This window comes from Anolis carolinensis, chromosome 2 (assembly GCF_035594765.1).
Source record: "Anolis carolinensis isolate JA03-04 chromosome 2, rAnoCar3.1.pri, whole genome shotgun sequence".
Lineage (NCBI taxonomy): Eukaryota > Metazoa > Chordata > Lepidosauria > Squamata > Dactyloidae > Anolis > Anolis carolinensis.
The window spans coordinates 121463534-121482127 of record NC_085842.1 but is presented as its reverse complement, the minus strand read 5'-3'; the positions used below and the strand labels follow the sequence as shown (position 1 = coordinate 121482127).

Genomic DNA, 18594 nt, shown 5'->3' with positions numbered 1-18594 from the left:
AGATGGAGCTTAGAGCTACACTTCTGTGTGAACAAGATATTGCTGCTAGTTTCTGCAGTATCCACGTTGAACCTGGACTATGAAAGGAAAAGTTCAGCAAGAGCATAAAAAATATCATTTGGTATCCACTGAGCTTTGGTTCCAGGATACCCCATGAATATCAAAATTTGTGAATGCCTAAATCCGGTTTATGAACAATGGTGAAGGAAAATAGTGTGTCTATTTAAATACTTGAATGCAGAAATCGTGAATATGATGGGCCAACTGTAACAGTTGATTCTTTCTTTATGACTGAAATCCCTGGAGTACTTAGAATTAACTGAGTAGCTGTCCAATGCTAAGAGTAGCCCAATCTGTATTGCATATTATGTGTATGTGCTTCAGTTCACCTGTTGATCTATAAATTTCATAGGGTTACTTATGCAAAAGAGTAGTCAGAGATGATTTAGCCAGTTCTTCCACTGAAATATAGCTTACAGGACCTGGTATTCATTGCTGGTCTCTTATCCTGATTCTGACAACAGCCAACCATGCATAGTTTTTCAAGTACAGACAGGATTTGGTGTATCATATGCCCACTATATCATTTAAATCACGAGTGTGAATAAGTGGATTTCCAGCTCTGTCTCTACTTCTGCTTCCATCATTGTGCCTCATTGGCTGTCTTGCCTAGGGCTTCTAGCATTTGTATTCCAACATCAAGAAGGCTGAATCATTACTATCCTGATTTAAAGCCTACGGTCTTGTGATATAAAATATGCAGCCCTTTGGAAATCCCTCTACAGAGTCTTTAATTTATAGTGTTTTCTACATATATGTTTTACTATGAAAATAAATGGATTGTGTACAAGAAAGATTCCCTTTCCAAATTATTGCATATACAGTAAAACCCCGCTCGTTCGAGCCCCGCTCGTCCGAGCCTCCGTGCAATCCGAGCAGGTGAAGGGGGAGGGCCGCAAAGGCTCTCCCCATTCACCTGCTCACAAGCGCCCCGTGCATGTTGCTAGGTAGCTTGCTATCTACCTAGCAACACGCACGGCCGGATCCTTCGCCATGCTTTTGCGGCCCTCCCCCATCACCCGCTCAATGGCTGGCCCAAGTGCCCACTGAACGGAGAGGTTTCCTCTCCGTTCGGCAGGCGCTTGGACCCAGGGAAGCAGGAAGCGTGCCGCTTCCCTGCCTCCAAGCGACCGCCAAAGGGAGAGCAAGCCTCTTCGTTCGGCGGGTGCTTGGAAGGAAGCGCCCACAGAACAAAGAGGCTTTCTCCCTTTGGTGGCCACTTGGAGCCACTGGTCGCTTCCCTGGCTCCAAGCCGCCGCCAAAGGGAGAGCAAGGAACCTGGTAATCTGAGTGATCCGGGTTGACCGAGCTGAGGTCCGCCCGTTTAACTCGGACTACTGAGGTTCTACTGTACTAGCAGAACGTTTTCTATCTGTTACTCTGTTTATCAATATAGATTATCAATATACAGTAGAGTCTCACTTATCCAAGCTAAACGGGCCGGCAGAATGATGGATAAGCGAATATGTTGGATAATAAGGAGGTATTAAGGAAAAGCCTATTAAACATCAAATTATGTTATGATTTTACAAATTAAGCACCAAAACATCATGTTATACAACAAATTTGACAGAAAAAGTAGTTCAATACGCAGTAATGCTATGTAGTAATTACTGTATTTATGAATTAGGACCAAAATATCACAATGTATTGAAAACATTGACTACAAAAATGTGTTGGATAATCCAGAACATTGGATGAGTGAGACTCTACTGTATTTACAAAACATCATTGCCAGTGTATACTTATCTTCGCAAAGACACCTGGCTCAGAACAGAGAGACCAGTAACTAAATAGAAATTTTCCTCCAGGGAATATCATAGAAAAATCACAAATTCAGTAGAGTCTCACTTATCCAAAATAAACAGGCCGGCAAAATGTTGGATAAGCAAACATGTTGGATAATAAGGAGGGATTCATGCCGGCCACATGACCTTGGAGGTGTCTACGGACAACGCTGGCTCTTCAGCTTAGAAATGGAGATGAGCACCAACCCCCAGAGTCAGACATGACTGGACTTAACGTCAGGAGAAACCTTTACCTTTACTTTAAGGAATTATGGGATTCAGCCTATTAAACATCAAATTACGTTATGATTTTACAAATTAAGCACCGAAACATCATGTTTTAAATTAAATGTGTTAAAAGTTCAGTCCTTGCTGCCGAGAGAAACAGCTGTGGATCTGGGTGGGAGGCAGATTGTGTTGGATAATCCAGAATATTGGATAAGTGAATGTTGGATAAGTGAGATTCTACTGTACTGGTATTAGTAAGTTTCATAATACTTTGAGAACCTTGGAGGCAATCACACATTAAGCATGAATAATCCCTAGGCAGAAAGCTTTATCTTCCAGCTGGACATGCTGCAGGAACGGCATTGGAAATCAGAGGGGAAATAACGCAGATCAAGTATGCTCTGATCTCTCTCTTAAGTAGGTGCTTAACTGAGACATTACTACTTTTTTGTTAAGTCAACTATCATATTTAAATATTTAAAAGGATGTCACATTGAGGGGGGAAATCTTGTTTCCTGCTGCCTTGGGAGCAATGAATTCAAATAGCAGGAAAAGAAATTCCTCCTAAATACTAGGAAGAACTTCCTGATGCTAAGAGTTGTGTAATTGGCTGCCTTGAAGTTTGGCAGAGTGCCCTTCTCTGGAGGTTTTTAAGGCAAGGCTGGATGGCCACCTGTCAGGGGTGCTTTGATTGTGTGTTCCTGCATGGCCAACGGGGGCTGGATTGGATGGCCCTTGAGGTATCTTCCAACTCTATAATTCCATGATTCTATGTACTGTCTCTCAGCAGGGCCAGGCATGTATGTCTCTAGTTCTGCTTTCTAGATGATCTCCCTAATCCATAAGACCTTTGATTTCCTTTTTATGAGAGGAACTACATAGATCCAAAATCACATGAGTAACCCCAGACTCCTATGCTAATGCATGAACATGTGGCAGCTGCTTGATGCTTTCATATGTGTCTGGTTTTTAGAAGATGTTCCCAACTAGGCTTTCTGTCCAGCTTCTCTTAAGGCTTGAAATCGCAATCTCAAACCTCCAGAATCTGGGATTTTTTCCCCAGATTTACCATTCCTCATTTTCATACCAAATGAGGAAGTAATTGGAAAGTAAGCAACTCCCTTCACTTTCTTTGGTGTGTGCAGTCTAAAAAGGGAGTCACTGACAGAATATCAGAGCTGTGGATAGGTCTTTGGAGTGAAGTCCTGTCTGTTTCCATATCTGGACACTGCAAGGAGTATTTGATCAAGTTATGTTTTCAGTATATTAATGATATTTAAATACTTGACACTTGCCAGATCAGATTTATTTAAAAGATCAGAAAGTCCTAGACTCCCCCCCCCCCCCAACCCCGTTTTCCCCATTTTATTGTGAACATCTATATATCCATATTTTCTCATGGCTCCTGGTAAAAAAATTTATCCCAGCAACCAGGTTGGTTTATTTAAATCTCACATAAAATCAGAAAGAATAGGAACAAAATCTGGAACTATTTTATCATTACAGATGTGAATATGTTGATTCGGAATATCCAAGGAATCGTCTGCACCAATGTTAGCTGAAAGTTGGGGAAACACAACTGACTGATGCATAGGATAAGGCTTACAAGAAGTGTAGAGATTTCTTCCCTAGGAAGGTTCCTTTCATTTTCAGTCTGGTCTTTTCCTATCTTGTTCTTTCCCAGCAACTATTTCTTGAGGAATTGGTTGAATTGACCCTGTGCTTACAAACGTTATCTTTTGTGCTCACCATTGACAAAATGGTTTAAATGATACTTTTGTAAACATACGTTGTGAGGTTTTGTGACCCTGTTTTTTGGCAGAAAGATGGAACCCTTGAAATTGAAATTAAAATGCATCATGTATTGATCCCAACTGTTGAACGTTTAAGTGTAATAATATGCAGAAAACTGTTCAGGGGGCTCCCACATGTATTTTGGATACATATTTGTAATTTTCTTTGGCGTTCAGGCGTAGGGAAGGTAATCAGGTACCACCCCTACAATGTATTCACACTATTTATTCTCCTTATTTTGGGATGTGTCATAGTTTCAAATTGAAAATGTTTGGATAATGTCTAGTGGCCTTTTTGTGACATTATTACTATATCAGCATTTAACTTCTATGGGTTTGAGATTTTCTTCTGTGTAAATCTGTAATGTATGAGTCAGTATAATGAGGATTATTACTTTCCTGAACATTAGCCTTCCAAAATACATACATTACTTTTAAATGACATATCTTGTGTCATTTGACTATCATTTTTACTACTAATATCTTATGAGTGGAGGTTTGTTTATTATTAATAATGATATTTTATTCATTTGTACCCTGTCTTCCTAACTCAAAATGATTTACAAAATAATAAAGCCGGAATATATTGAAACATACAAAAATGATAGTAAACATATACAAATATTAGTTTTTAAAACAGTTAACCTATATAATTAACAGGAGCCCCGGTGGCGAAGTGTGTTAAAGCGCTGAGCTGCTGAACTTGCAGACCGAAAGGTCCCAGGTTCAAATCCCAGGAGCGGAGTGAGCTCCTGCTGTAGCTCCAGCTTCTGCCAACCTAGCAGTTAGAAAACATGCCAACGTGAATAGATCAATAGGTACCTCTCCAGCAGGAAGGTAACAGCGCTCCATGCAGTCATGCCGGCCACATGACCTTGGAGGTGTCTACGGACAACGCCGGCTCTTCAGCTTAGAAATGGAGATAAGCACCAACCCCCAGAGTCAGACATGACTGGACTTAACGTCAGGGGAAACCTTTACCTTTTTATATAATTAACAATATTCAAAATGTATTGAAAAACACAATATAAAAACATTTATGACTTTGGTCTGTGACTTAAGCTTTCTTTTTCATGTTGTAATGAGTTGTTGTTTTTAGCACAAAATAGTAAATCTTTGATACTTCATTTGGAAACTCCCACGGAGACCTGAAAGGCATGTACTTGTAGTGTTTCATTATTAATAAATGAGATTTCTGAAAATAATTTAGGGCACCATTCCAGCCTTTTTAAGATAGTGTCTCCTATGGTAGGTGTGGTCTAGTTAAATTTTAGCGATCCCTAATTTCTGTTTGATAGCAGTGGAATATAATTAGCCTAGATTGTTTTAGCGAATGCCTTAGTCATATATGATATTGGGCGCTCCTTCTTCTCCCAGTTTAATAGTAGAACTTGGCTGAAAACTAGTGTTTATAAAAATAGTCATATTAACTTTCAGGGATGTGTGTTTTAAAATATATAGCATCAGTGAGTTAGTACGTGTATTTACTTGCATACTATATTTGTATCCTACATCGAGGTTTAGTAGTTTCTCCCTCTCCCTTATTCGAAGAAATGAAGAAAAATGGCCTAGATACTTTCATATGATTTAAAAGTGTTTCAGCTTGCAATATCCAGTCTTCTAAACTTATAAGACCATAATCTCATTTGTCAATTATAAATGGTTATAATGCCATACACAGGGATGAGAAAGTCACATGATATAGTTTAATGTTCCTTATCCACTTATTTTTCTTTGTGCGGTTTTAATAATTCACATAGTTCACACACTATAAATCAAGCATAACATGCTCCTACATGCCTACATATTTTTGAATTAAGACTCCTCCATAGACAAACTTGTTTGTTCAATTCTGGGGGCAGAATATGTTTACAAGAGTTCTTCACGTTCTCTTTCTGAATGAGTACTCGCTGAGCCTGAGCCAGAACTATGCTGAGAATTTTGTCTTGACAAAATATGGAATACTTTCTCTCTTGGATCAATTGAAAAACAATGGGATGTGTCACTGCATTACTAAACATTAAACTTTTGGTGTTGGTATCTACTGTTGCTCTGTTTATTGGAGTTTACTGTGTGGGCTAACAAACGTATTGTCCTTTACTTCTACCTAGAAAATTAGGTAATCCAAATACGCATGTGTTTTCTATTTCAGATACACTAAACCACTAACCTTTGCTGACTGCATCAGTGATGAATTACCACTGGGATGGGAAGAGGCATATGACCCCCAGGTTGGAGTCTATTATATTGACCACAACACCAGTAAGTATCGTGATAAAATATAGACTTGGCACTGTATCTAGTCCTTGTGTTGACAGTATTTTTATGTGAATGTCAGAATCATGGAGTTGAAAGACAACATAAGGGCCATCCAGTCCAATGCCCCGACATGCAGGAACATACAATCAAAGCAGTCCTAACAGATGGCCATCCAGCCTCTTCTTTAAAACCTCCAGAGAAGAAGACTCCACCATACTCCAAGGCAGTATATTTCAGTGTCAAATAGTTATTACTGTTAGGAAGCTTTTCCTCTCTTAAAGTTTGAATCTGTTGCTCTGTATCTTAAATCTCTGGAGCAGCAGAAAATGAAGCTTGTTCTCTTTTCAATCTGCCAGCCTTTCAAATATTTAAACATGGTTATCATGTCCCCTCATAACCTCCTTTCAGCCACTCTTTATTGGACTCAGTATACTTCCTGTCTTGAATCAAGAGAAATTTTTATTCATTTTCTAATAATGGGTCTTTTGCAGTATTTTTTGTTTCATTTATGTCTTTTCTAGTAGACATTTGGAATTCTTATGATTCACAAGGCAATGGTTTTCAGTGATGTCCTATACTCGTTCAGTTATTAGATTTTTTAAGTGAACCTTTTGTTTTAACTGTGATTTTTGCATATCTTTCTTTATTTGAATTGTGTATCTTCATCTGTTTTGAGCACCAGTTTTGTAGGGAAAGGTTGCACTCTGTGAGTATTGACCTCATCACATTGAGATGGGAAAGTGCGGGTGACCATCCTTTTAGCATAGAGAATAAAGCCAAGAAATCCTTTGTCCTGCCCAAAGTCCCTCGCACGAAAGATACTGACACCAGTTTTAAACCCCTTCTTTGCAGACTCCAGACTCCATCCCCATGACCAACACACAGAATCCCCATGACGAACTGAACCTACTGGAGGGGCTTGAGGGGAACTGACCATCATTTCTGTGGGTTGTAGTTCACCTACATCCAGAAACACTGTGACCTCCACTGACAATAGATTGAGACCAAACTTGGCACACAAACCACCACGAGCAACTGAACATAATGGAGGGAATTAAGCGGAACTGACCCACCATGGTGGGAGTTGTAGTTCATCCTACAGCCAGAGAGCACACAACCCCCCCCCCCCCCCAAATGATGCATCTTGTGCAAACTTGCCCAACATGACAAACTTTAACCACTGATGGAGTTTCAGGGGATTAACCTGGCATGATGTGAGTTGTAGTTCACCCACAACCTTATGCATTTTGTAAAATAAAGAAATGTTGGTTTTTTTCAAGTAACCTGGGCAATGCTGGGTACCCAAGCTATTTGGCTATAGTAAGTAAGTAACTTTATTTTTCTACCCCGCCATCATCTCCCGACAGGGACTCGGGGCAGCTAACAAAACAAGTACAACAGTGAAAACATATTACAATAAATAAACCATAATAAAATCGACATTATAGAACAATACATTACAATGATCATAAAAGTCATTAAAAGCATAAAATAAATAAAGACAAAATAAAATGGAATGAACCACCAGGTTAATGGAGGGGAGTGGTATGGAGGGAACATTTGAGCTAAAGTGCAGTAATATAGTTATAAAGTACTGTGGGACAAACGACAAGATGGATTTTTTTAAATCATTTGCAGGGGATGGACGTCCAGTTAATTATAAAGCGGGAACAGTTCGTGAATGCTTCTCTTTCATACATGTAACATGGAAGGGATAGTTGTTCAGGTCAAGCAGGTGTGGATGTAATTTTGATGGGAGAGATTTGGAAGTATGCTAAGTAAATGTTTAATGGAAGGTGTAACTACAGGCATAAACATCTAGCTATAAAGTGCTCAGTTGCCGTGTCAGTTTTAAGTGCTAGATTGCAGTGAACATCTCAAAATGAGTGCATATACATAGGGAGTGTGAATCTATGGTTCTTGAAAGGGAATTTCTTTCCCCAGTGATCTGGGAAAGATTAGAAGCAATGCTGGTGAGTCAAGGATCCAACTTTACTGCAAGAAATGCTTATATATCCAATATTGTCATATATCCAACATTGTCACAACCAGAATCTGAATAGAATTGGGCTCCTAGTGTGCTGCATGTATAGTCTAATATATTATCCTAAAAGTTTTCAGGATACGAACATTTCTAGCAGGTTATTAGGTTTGCTTTCCAGACCAGGCATCTAAATTGAGACTACTACATTCCTTCTTTGTTCCTTGGTATTAGAAAGCCCTTAACACTTTATGTGTTAGGTGAGAACTAGATACTCTGGGTGCAACCTATGCTATGTCTATCTTCAGACTCCATGAATTCACTAAATTAAAATCCTGCTTAATCAATAAAGTGGGGAAGTTCACAGTTCAAAAGCCTGAACTAGATGAGCTCACATGAACAGAGATGCTGATACAGGATAATACAGAGGATTACATGAGAGTGTACTGTAACACTTTGATTGCTCATTAAAACATAATGGTATTTCTGGGTAATTAAGCAAGACATAAGTAAGCAAAAAGCAAAAAATAGTACTGTATGACACAAACCTAACCCACACCTGTTACAACCCCCCCCCCCCATCTCACCATTAACCCTCCTCCACCCCTACCAATATACATAGTCCCCCTCTTAAAAGCTGACTTTCCAGTTGTCAGGAGAAAGGCATATAATATTATTCTCTAATTTCCTTCATATCTTACATTCTTATATTACGTTCACTCTTAATTTTTAAACTTTCTAAATTTCCTTCTAAATCCATCTGTCTTAAACTTAATCGATTGTGATTTGTTCTTCAAAACCCGCTGACATCTCCTCCTCTTTTCTTAGTATGAGATAGAATGTAAGTGGGTTCCAGTCTTAAGCAAATTGTCCATTAGGGTTTTCCTTCAAAAGCTGAGTTAACTTGTCCATTTCTGTAATGTCTAGTAATGTATTAATCCATTTACCCTCAAATGGAATTTTCAATATTTTCCAATATGCAGCATAATTATCTACTATTTTATTCCTTATGCACATTACTGTTAGCTTTTTTCATGGCTTAAAGTCAAGATTGGTCCTACCCAGTAGACCCATTAAAACCAATAGGTCTTCAGTTAGTTTTTACAAGTCTTGTTTATTTGGATGGATCTGCTGTAAGTAGACTAACATTGGACTTAACCCCATGTAATTGATAAATAAGAGATGCAGTAAAATATAAGAACCCAATTACTCGCGAATAGTCCAGAGGGCAGTTTTTCACTTGGCAGTTTGTTAAATGGACAGATACAAACACATTATAAATTGGAAGCCTAGTTCTAAGGTTGCTTTGCTGGCACAAGCTCCATTCTCACAGAGCTCTCTCTGGCAGGACTGTGTGGTTTTGACTGGTACTCTTTAAAATAAAGATAATTAAACTGAACTATGAGCCTAGAAATAATCACATCCTGACTACATTATTAATGAACATTCTTGGTAAGTACTTTTCCCAGGAGAGGGTATGGGAAGAGGCCAAAATTATTATCTCATGACACTGTCACAAGCTAGTGGACTTGTTCTTCATACTAAAAATACCTCAACCTTCACTTAAATCTACTGCATATTTGGCAACTTGGATTAAAAGCACATACAGTTTATTTTGACTGTCTCAAAGAGGCTCTTTCTTTTGTAGCAACTTGGTTCAATTAAAGCTAGTGCTTTTGTCCTTATTGAATATGATTTTTTTTTCTGGATGAAGTTAAAGGGATACTGTAGCTGATATCTACTTCATTCAAGAATTAATTGCTAAATATTATTATAGAGGAGGAACATATAGTATTTGCATTCTATTCAGACAAACTCTCACTGACGTTACCTACTCACTCCTTGCTAGCGGTTCCTTCTCTGGGTTTCCTTGCTTACATTGTTTGAATATTTCATGCCAAGCTGGCAGTAGGACAACCTTAGTTTCTCTTTTGAAGATCAGTAACAGGAAGCTAAAAATTGCTTGCTTCTTTGTCCTTCTCGCTCCTCTCCCAACCTGCCATATCTCATCTCAGTTCATCTCACCCCATTTTTCTTTAACCATCTTTCTAATGCTATGAATGTGAGGAACACTGATGTACGGATGTACTTTGCCCTTTGCTAAGCAGTCTAAACTAACTTTGGGAGGTTGAAGTAGGAAGACTTTGAGAAGGATTAGATACAAGGTAAAAACACAATTTTCAAAGCATGGAAAGAAGACTGTTAACCATATTAGGTGGAAGCATTATATATACAGTAGAGTCTCACTTATCCAAGCTAAATGGGCCGGCAGAAGCTTGGATAAGCAAATATCTTGGATAATAAGGAGGGATTAAGAAAAAGCCTATTAAACATCAAATTAGGTTATGATTTTACAAATTAAGCATCAAAATATCATGTTATACAACAAATTTGACCGAAAAAGTAGTTCAACACGCATGAATGTTACGTTGTAATAACTGTATTTACGAATTTAGCACCAAAATATCACGATATATTGAAAACATTGACTACAAAAATGGCTTGGATAATCCAGAAGCTTGGATAAGTGAGACTCTACTGTAGTGCCAAATCTCCTCTATGTATTTTTGTAAGATTCTTGATCCTTGTGCAGTCTACATTATGTGTCCTAGTTGAAGTGAATTGTGTCTGCTTGCCACTATTACACCAATAATTTCTAGTCCTTATTAAAATTAAATGTTTTTGCTTTGGTTGTGGCAGGTGTCTTTTTTGATGGTTGCTTTTTTGCCCCTAAATAAAATCTTCTGCCTGGCTTGGATCTCTTTAGCGGCTTCCTTGCCACAACAGTTTTTACTAAATATTTAAAGGGACTCCTAAATTATGCAGATTAGGGTGCTTTGGCTTCCTACAGTCCTTTCATATTAATTATTCATTATGTGGTAGCTAGGCATCCAGACACAGGCATGATTAGTTCAGACAGCCTGGAGCATTTAAAGCTGGCGGAAGAACTGAAACGCCTGTTCCTGACTTTGGAACAAAATCCATGCAGTCTGACAGAGAGGAAAAAGAAGACTTACTTCCCTCACACTTGCTCATTGACCAGAATGACACACACAAATACCTTGCAGTTACTAGTGTATTGGTGACATCATCTCCTTTTCATAGAAGAAACGCAGGAGTTTCTATGTATCTCTGAAGGAGAATAAGTAATTCCACAAAGCAATTCAACTGCTTTATTGTAGAATTGGCAGCTATATAATGTAAATAGTGTTCTTGTTTCCCCATCCTTGTCTGTTCCATGCCAAATAAAAGCATGAGTAAGCAAAAAGTGGACTTTTTAAAAAGATATTTTAAAAATTGTTTAATTCAAATAATAAAATACATAGAAAAAATAAGGCACACCAGAACATAAGGAAAATAAATCAAGTTTGAGGAAAATTAAATTCAGAGACCAAAATGTTCTAACGCAGAGAACTCATATGAAACTGAAATCTACAGCATTTTACCAGAGAAGAGATATTTAGAGATTGTGATACATAGTTGGAAGATGGGAATAATCACTATATTGCAGAAGTTAATAAAAGTATGCCTGGACCCAAAGGAATTTTCTGTTTGACTATTTCTATCTTCTCTGATGTGTGCTATCATTTTTTCCATGAAAGCTATACCATCAATTTCATTTAACCTGTCTAAAATTGTGGGCACTTTATAATCGTTCAAAATCTGATTATAGTCATCCTGGCTGTTAAGCATAAGTAGCCAATTAGAGGGGTTTTTTAAAGCAGTTTCTCATTTTCTTTTAGAAAAAAGTTTAATTCAGTATCTGTTTTGGACAGGGTGAAGAAATCAAAACTTGCTTTTGGGAGCATTTGGAATGTTACAAAGAATGAATAAAACGATATACTGAAGCCATCCATAATTGAGCAATTTTTTGGTTGATGCTGTGAGCAGTAAAATTATAGTACTCTGGGATGGCTATAACATGTCATTGTGTTGATTCATTTGGAAAGTAAACACTCAGTTATTTCAGTAAACTTTAGAACTGTGACTGGAGAATATCTTACATAATTCAGATACAAATAAGATCAAGTGACCCTGAACGGAACAAATTATACAGAGTGTAAGAGTCAGAAATGAAAGGTAAACTAGAAAAAAGAAAAATGTTTTATATTCAGTGTACACTCTCTTGACTATTTGGTTATTTTTTTTTCTTGTGCCCAGGACTAATGCTAGTTTTCATGTGCTTTCTTTGAAACAAGTTGCTTGAGTTATGCCAATGGGTTTCATTTTTGAAATAGAATACAAAAATCTAGCTCCAATTAAAAGGCCCAGCCTAAGTTTCCTCATTGAATCAATTACATTTTATTACTGTTAAATTACTGTCCCTCAGCTGATTCAATGGTTTTCCTTTAATTGTATAGTTAGACCCATTTAGCTGTGTTATGACCTCTTCCCACAGGAGAAGGGAAGGTACCCTCTTCCCATCAGATGGTAGAAAGGTGAGCAATGTGCCTTGCCTTGCCACCCTTTCCCCCATCATATGGGGGAAAGGGAGGAAAGTGTGGATAGCTCCATCAGAGCTACCCAAAAACACTTTCCTCCCCTCCACTTGGGAGGAATGTGGGCGGGGCCTGCCATGCGTTCTGTGATGGCGCACGGCAGGCCCCGTCCAAACTGTGAATAAAAGTGGCAAATTGGGACTAAAATGCCTTGTGTGAAGAGGTCCCTAGTCTGACAACATAAATCCAAAGATTGTGTCATATCTAAAAGATCCAACAAATTATATCTGGCATCAGCTTTTATAAACTACTGTCCACCTCCTTAGATGCATAAAAATATTGTAAAGCAATAGTTTTGAGTTAGAAAGATTAGCCGTTGACAATAAACGTTGCCCAGGGAATACCCGACTCAGTATTTACTTGGTCTTCAAGGAGGCTATTTCCGTATCCCTAGTGTTCAAGAACTTGAACCATAAATATTTCGGCATCACCTTGCAAACACGAAGCATAAAGTAGCTACAAACAATAACATCCTGCAGAAATCTACTGATAGTGAATGGTGTGAAGACCCAAAATTAATAAGAACATCAGCCCTGGGCTTGTCTTACTCAACTGCTGGGTATGCCTGCCCCATCTGGCATAAATCTACCCACACAAAGCAGGTGAATATAGTACTGAATGAAACACGTAGCAATCACAGGATGTTTTGAACCTATTCTTGCTGATAGACTTTATAAGCTAGCTGACATCCCCCCCCCCCCCCCCGATGTGTGATGGAAAGTTGCTGCCAATTGTGGGAGAAATAAAGTTGAACGCTGTGAAAGCCACCCATTGTATGGCTATCAGCCTCCTCCCAGTAGACTTCAATCAAGGAAACGTTTAATGAGAACCACCACTTCTCTTAATGTCACTTCAGCAACAGCAAGATTATTTCTGTGGGCAGTAAAATCAAGCAATTCCAACTGGATGCCCGCATAAGAGGGACTTCCTCCAGGGGCAAACCAAGAGTGAGCAACTTGGAAGTCCCTGAACAGACTCAGAAGTGGAGTTATCAGATCAAAAGACAACCTTGAAAAATGGCACTATCTAGAAGACTCCTTTGCCTTGTGCAATTGTGGAGCAGAACAAACAACTCAGCACCTGTATGGTTGCCCAGCCTCACGCACCAAGGAGGAACTGTTTAAAGCTACAGACAGTACGATTGCTGTTGCCCATTTTTGGTCTAAAATTATTTAGTAAGTAAGTAAAAGTTTATTTGTATACCGCCCTCTCTCCCAAAAGGGACTGAGGGCGGTTTCCAATATAAAATCAGCATAAAACATTGTACAATAAAACGCTATAAGAATACAAAAAGAAAAAAATAACAATTGACTAAAACAATCACATAAACAGAAACAATATAATCACTCAAATAATATATGAATCACAGAAGAAGAAGAAAAAGGACCACTGGGATGGAGGAGAGGATGGCCTGGAGGGGCCACTAGAACTAAAGTACAATGTTATATTCTAAGATGCTTTGGGGCAGAGGAATAAAGTGCAGTGTTTCAAGTCAAAGAGATGGCCTGTGCAACTACTATAGCTATGGGCTCGGTTATCCAAAGGCGCAGCAGAAGAGCCAGGTTTTAGCTGCTTGTGCTGCCTTTATTTTATCAGTTTTATACTTACTTATTTATTTATGCAATGCTTTTGAAACAAAATAAAATTCATGGACTGTTGGCACAGTAGGCATATTATTATATATAGAGAGAGGATGGGACAGAGAGGCAGACACACACACACACACACACACACACACAGACAAACAGACACACACACACACCTCTGATAGGGTCTTTATTCTATAAAAGGTAATGCCAGATAAAATGTCTTGCCCTGTAAGATATCATGAAACTTGTACGTTACCATCCATCTATCTTCTTTGCACAACCCCTCATCCATGCCTCTAGGTTGATACAATAAAAGAAAAATAAAGTCCTAATTAGAGGGAAAGGAATAATTGTTTTTATCCAATTGCTGCCAATTAGAAGGCTAAGCTCCGCCCACTTGGTCTCCTAGCAACCCACTCAGCCCAGGTGACAGGCAGAGTTAGGCCTCACTTAGGCCTCTTCTACACTGCCTATAAAATACAGATTATCAGATTTGAACTGGATTATATGGCAGTGTAGACTCAAGGCCCTTCCACACAGCTATATAACCCATTTATAATCTTATATTATCTGCTTTGATCTGGATTATCTTGACTCCACACTGCCATATAATCCACTTCAGTGTGCATTTTATCCAGCTATGTAAAAGGGGCCTCATATAATCCAATTCTAAGCAGATAATATAAGATTATCAATATACAGTAGGGTCTCACTTATCCAACATAAACAGGGCGGCAGAATGTTGGATAAGTGAATATGTTGGTTAATAAGGGATTCAGGAAAAGCTGATTAACATCAAATTAGGTAATCATTATACAAATTAAGCACCAAAACATCATGTTATACAACCAATTTGACAGAAAAAGTAGTTCCATACGCAGTAATGCTATGTAGTAATTACTATATTTACAAATTTACCACCAAAAAATCACAATGAATTTAAAACGCTGACTATAAAAACATTGACTACTAAAAGGCAGACTGTTGGATAATCCAGAAAATTGGATAAGCGAATGTTGGATTAGTGAGATCCTACTGTAATATGAAATAATTACTGTGGTAGAATAATACAAAACAATATAATCTCTAAAGCCAGGACAGTAAATAAAGAGCAACACTCTGAAAGCAGGGAAATTTGGAATTCCACAAAGGAAACAATCAGGGCTAGCTAACACCTCCCAAGAAATGATTCTTCCAGAAAGGAAGCTGAGAAGAGAGTGAAGCAGTGTGTATTACCAAAGTCATTATTATTACTATCATTATTATTATTATTATTATTATTATTATTATTATTATTATTATTTATTGTGTTGCTGTAAACCGTGAAAATGAATACAATCTGACTCCAAGTATTCAAAAACACTAAAATCAGAATATATAAAAATTACTGTGGGATAATAAAACACAACAATACAATCTCTAAAATCAGAACACTAAATAAAGAACAACACTCTAAAAACGGGAATTCCACACAGGAAACAATCAGGGCCAGCTAACACCTCCCAACAAAGTATTCCCATCACCAAAGTCTGGCACATCCTCTGTTTTCTGAGGGCCACAGATAGTAGAAGCACATAAAATATCGCAAACAACACCACTCTGAAAACAAGGGAATTCCAGACAGAAAACAATCAGGGCCAGCTAACACCTCCCAACAAAAAAATCACTCGGGCAGGAAACAACCAGGCTTTCAAGCTGCAAGGCCATGACATGCTAATCATTTTCCCTAATTACAGCATTCATACTTGCCTCCAACAGACAAAAAAACCAATCAGAAATATTGTATATTCACAACCTTTACGAAATAATATCCCCTGATGGTGCAGCGAGTTAAAGCACTGAGCTGCTGAACTTCTGGACTGAAAGGTCACAGGTTTCAATTTGGGGAGCAGACAGAGCCTCCACTATTAGCCCCACCTTCTGCCAACCTTAAAGTTCAAAAACATGCAAATGAGAGTAGATGAATAGGTACTGCTCCGGCGGGAAGGTAACGGCAGTCATCCCACATGACCTTGGAGGAGTCTATGGACAATGCCAGCTCTTCGGCTTACAAATGAAGATGAGCACCGACCCCCAGAGTCAGACACGACTGCACTTAATGTCAGGGGAAAACCTTTACCCTTTACCTTAACTACCACCAATTCCTCAATACTTTATTTCCCATACCACCATACTTCGCCACAGCAACGCGTGGCCGGGCACAACTAGTGATGCTATAAAGTCTTTGCAGACATGTATGTTGTGGTGGTGGGAGCCCCGGTGGCGAAGTGCGTTAAAGCACTGAGCTGCTGAACTTGCAGACCGAAAGGTCCCAGGTTCAAATCCCGGGAGCGGAGTGAGCACCCGCTGTTGCTCCAGCTTCTGCCAACCTAGCAGTTCGAAAATATGCCAATGTGAGTAGATGAATAGGCCCTAACGTCAGGGGAAATCCTTACCTTTTTTGTGTCGTGGTGGTATCAAATGAGAAATGGAGGACACTAAATTGGACATTGTTTTATTGGCTTGTTTTGACAGTTTCTCACTCTTCTGTCTTTTTGGACTAAAGTTATCTCTGCCTGTTTTAAAGAAACTACCCAGATAGAGGATCCTCGAGTCCAATGGCGGCGGGAACAAGAACATATGCTGAAGGACTATCTTGTATTGGCACAAGAAGCCCTGACGGCTCAGAAGGAGATCTACCAGGTCAAGCAACAGAGGCTTGAACTGGCTCAACAGGAATACCAGCAACTTCACGATGTATGGGAACACAAGCTGGGGTCTCAAACTAGCTGTGAGTGTTTGGCTGCTTTTGGTGATTCTCACTTTTGTTGTAGTTACATTAAAATGAGGGTGGCAACTGTAACCAGATATTGCTGGACTGTAAATTCTTATCACCCTTAGCTGGCTCAATCAGTGGTATTGCAGTCCAAAATATCTGTTGTCAATCTCTGTGTTAGAATAGTGTTCTTGATTTTGTTTGCAAATATACTGAGTCAGAAAACATTTTTAAAGGGGAAACCAAGGAATAGAAGAGTCTGGCTTTATTCTTTCTCTTGCAGCTTCCTTCCATTCTCGTTCTTTACCTTTCCAATCAAAGATGTTAGGTCTAAGCAATACTTATATCATTCAAGGTGAACATTGTGCTTTCTCATTCAGTCCTTGGTGTGCTTTTAAACTTTTTGTTTGTTTCCCCATTATTGTAGTAGTTTCGAGTTCCTCATCCAGCTCCAAATATGATCCAGAAATTCTCAAAGCCGAAATTGCTACCACAAAATCTAGGGTAAGGAGAAAACAAAATACTTTCTTATAGTACTTGAGTGATAAACATTAATATTTACAGTAATAAAAGAAGAAATGTTCTATAAGTTTATACTTCCTGTACTATAAGGGTAAGTAAAGTGTAACTCTCCAGTTGTTGGACTGCAAATCACATTGCCATTATAATCGATGGTATAAAATGCTGGAATTGTGATCCAACACATGTAAAGGGCATCACTTTGCAGGAACCAGGATTTTTAAAGGTATAGTATCCTTGAGTGAAGAAATGTTTTAGATAATAACATTGATAGTATTGTAGACCTTGTTTTTAATGCAATTATTGGACTCAGATGTCTTTCTACAGCTCCTTAATTGACAATTGTCAATTGGCTGTAGCGCAGGCTGGTTAGCAGCCAGCTGCAACAAATCACTCTGACCAAGAGGTCATGAGTTCGAGGCCAGCCCATGCCTGCTGTCTCTGTCTCTGTTCTATGTTATGACATTGAAAGTTTGCCTTATATGTGTGCAATGTGATCTGCCCTGAGTCCCCTTCGGGGTGAGAAGGGCGGAATATAAATACTGTAAATAAATAAATAAATAAATGTAAAACAGTGCTTTCACACACTCCTCAGTTTCCCCTCTTTTCATTCATGTCTTATCACATTCCACTTTTGGTGTGAATATCACCTGTCTTAATTGTGGAACTATGATGTTAACAAACTGGAATGATTAATCATGATCTAGAGACAGACAGAATGAATAGAAAGTACAAATCCCATATAACCCCACAGAATTGGAATAATGTTATCTCATTTTTTCTGTTAAATTAATGAAATGTCAGTGGGTTACTTTGACATTCTTTAAGATAGATTTTTTGTTATGGTTCATAACTATTTACCAAATTATGATATCAGTCTTAGTATACATATAGTATCATGTGCATTGATAAGGAAATGCCATATTTCTGTACATTCATGCATACATAATTGTGTAAGCTGTCAGTAAGTCAGTTCCATTTATTAAAGCCTCTTTTAAAAAAATGGAATCACTTTCAGGCATCAGCATGCATATATTACTCTGTATATTGGTTTAATCGTTTAAAAATTGGCTTAGTACTAGACTGATACACATGTAATACAGGAATAAAAGAAGCTGTTCAGT

General features: G+C 38.4%; 1 protein-coding gene across 1 annotated transcript in view; it reads left to right on the top strand.

Moving 5' to 3' along the window:
* Positions 1-18594, top strand: part of wwc1 (WW and C2 domain containing 1) — a 120799-nt gene that overhangs the window by 53172 nt on the left and 49033 nt on the right. The window contains exons 2-4 of the mRNA XM_008113249.3: positions 6021-6130; positions 16763-16966; positions 17379-17455. Coding sequence (XP_008111456.2) covers positions 6021-6130; positions 16763-16966; positions 17379-17455 — 391 coding nt within the window. The remainder of the gene's footprint in view (positions 1-6020; positions 6131-16762; positions 16967-17378; positions 17456-18594) is intronic.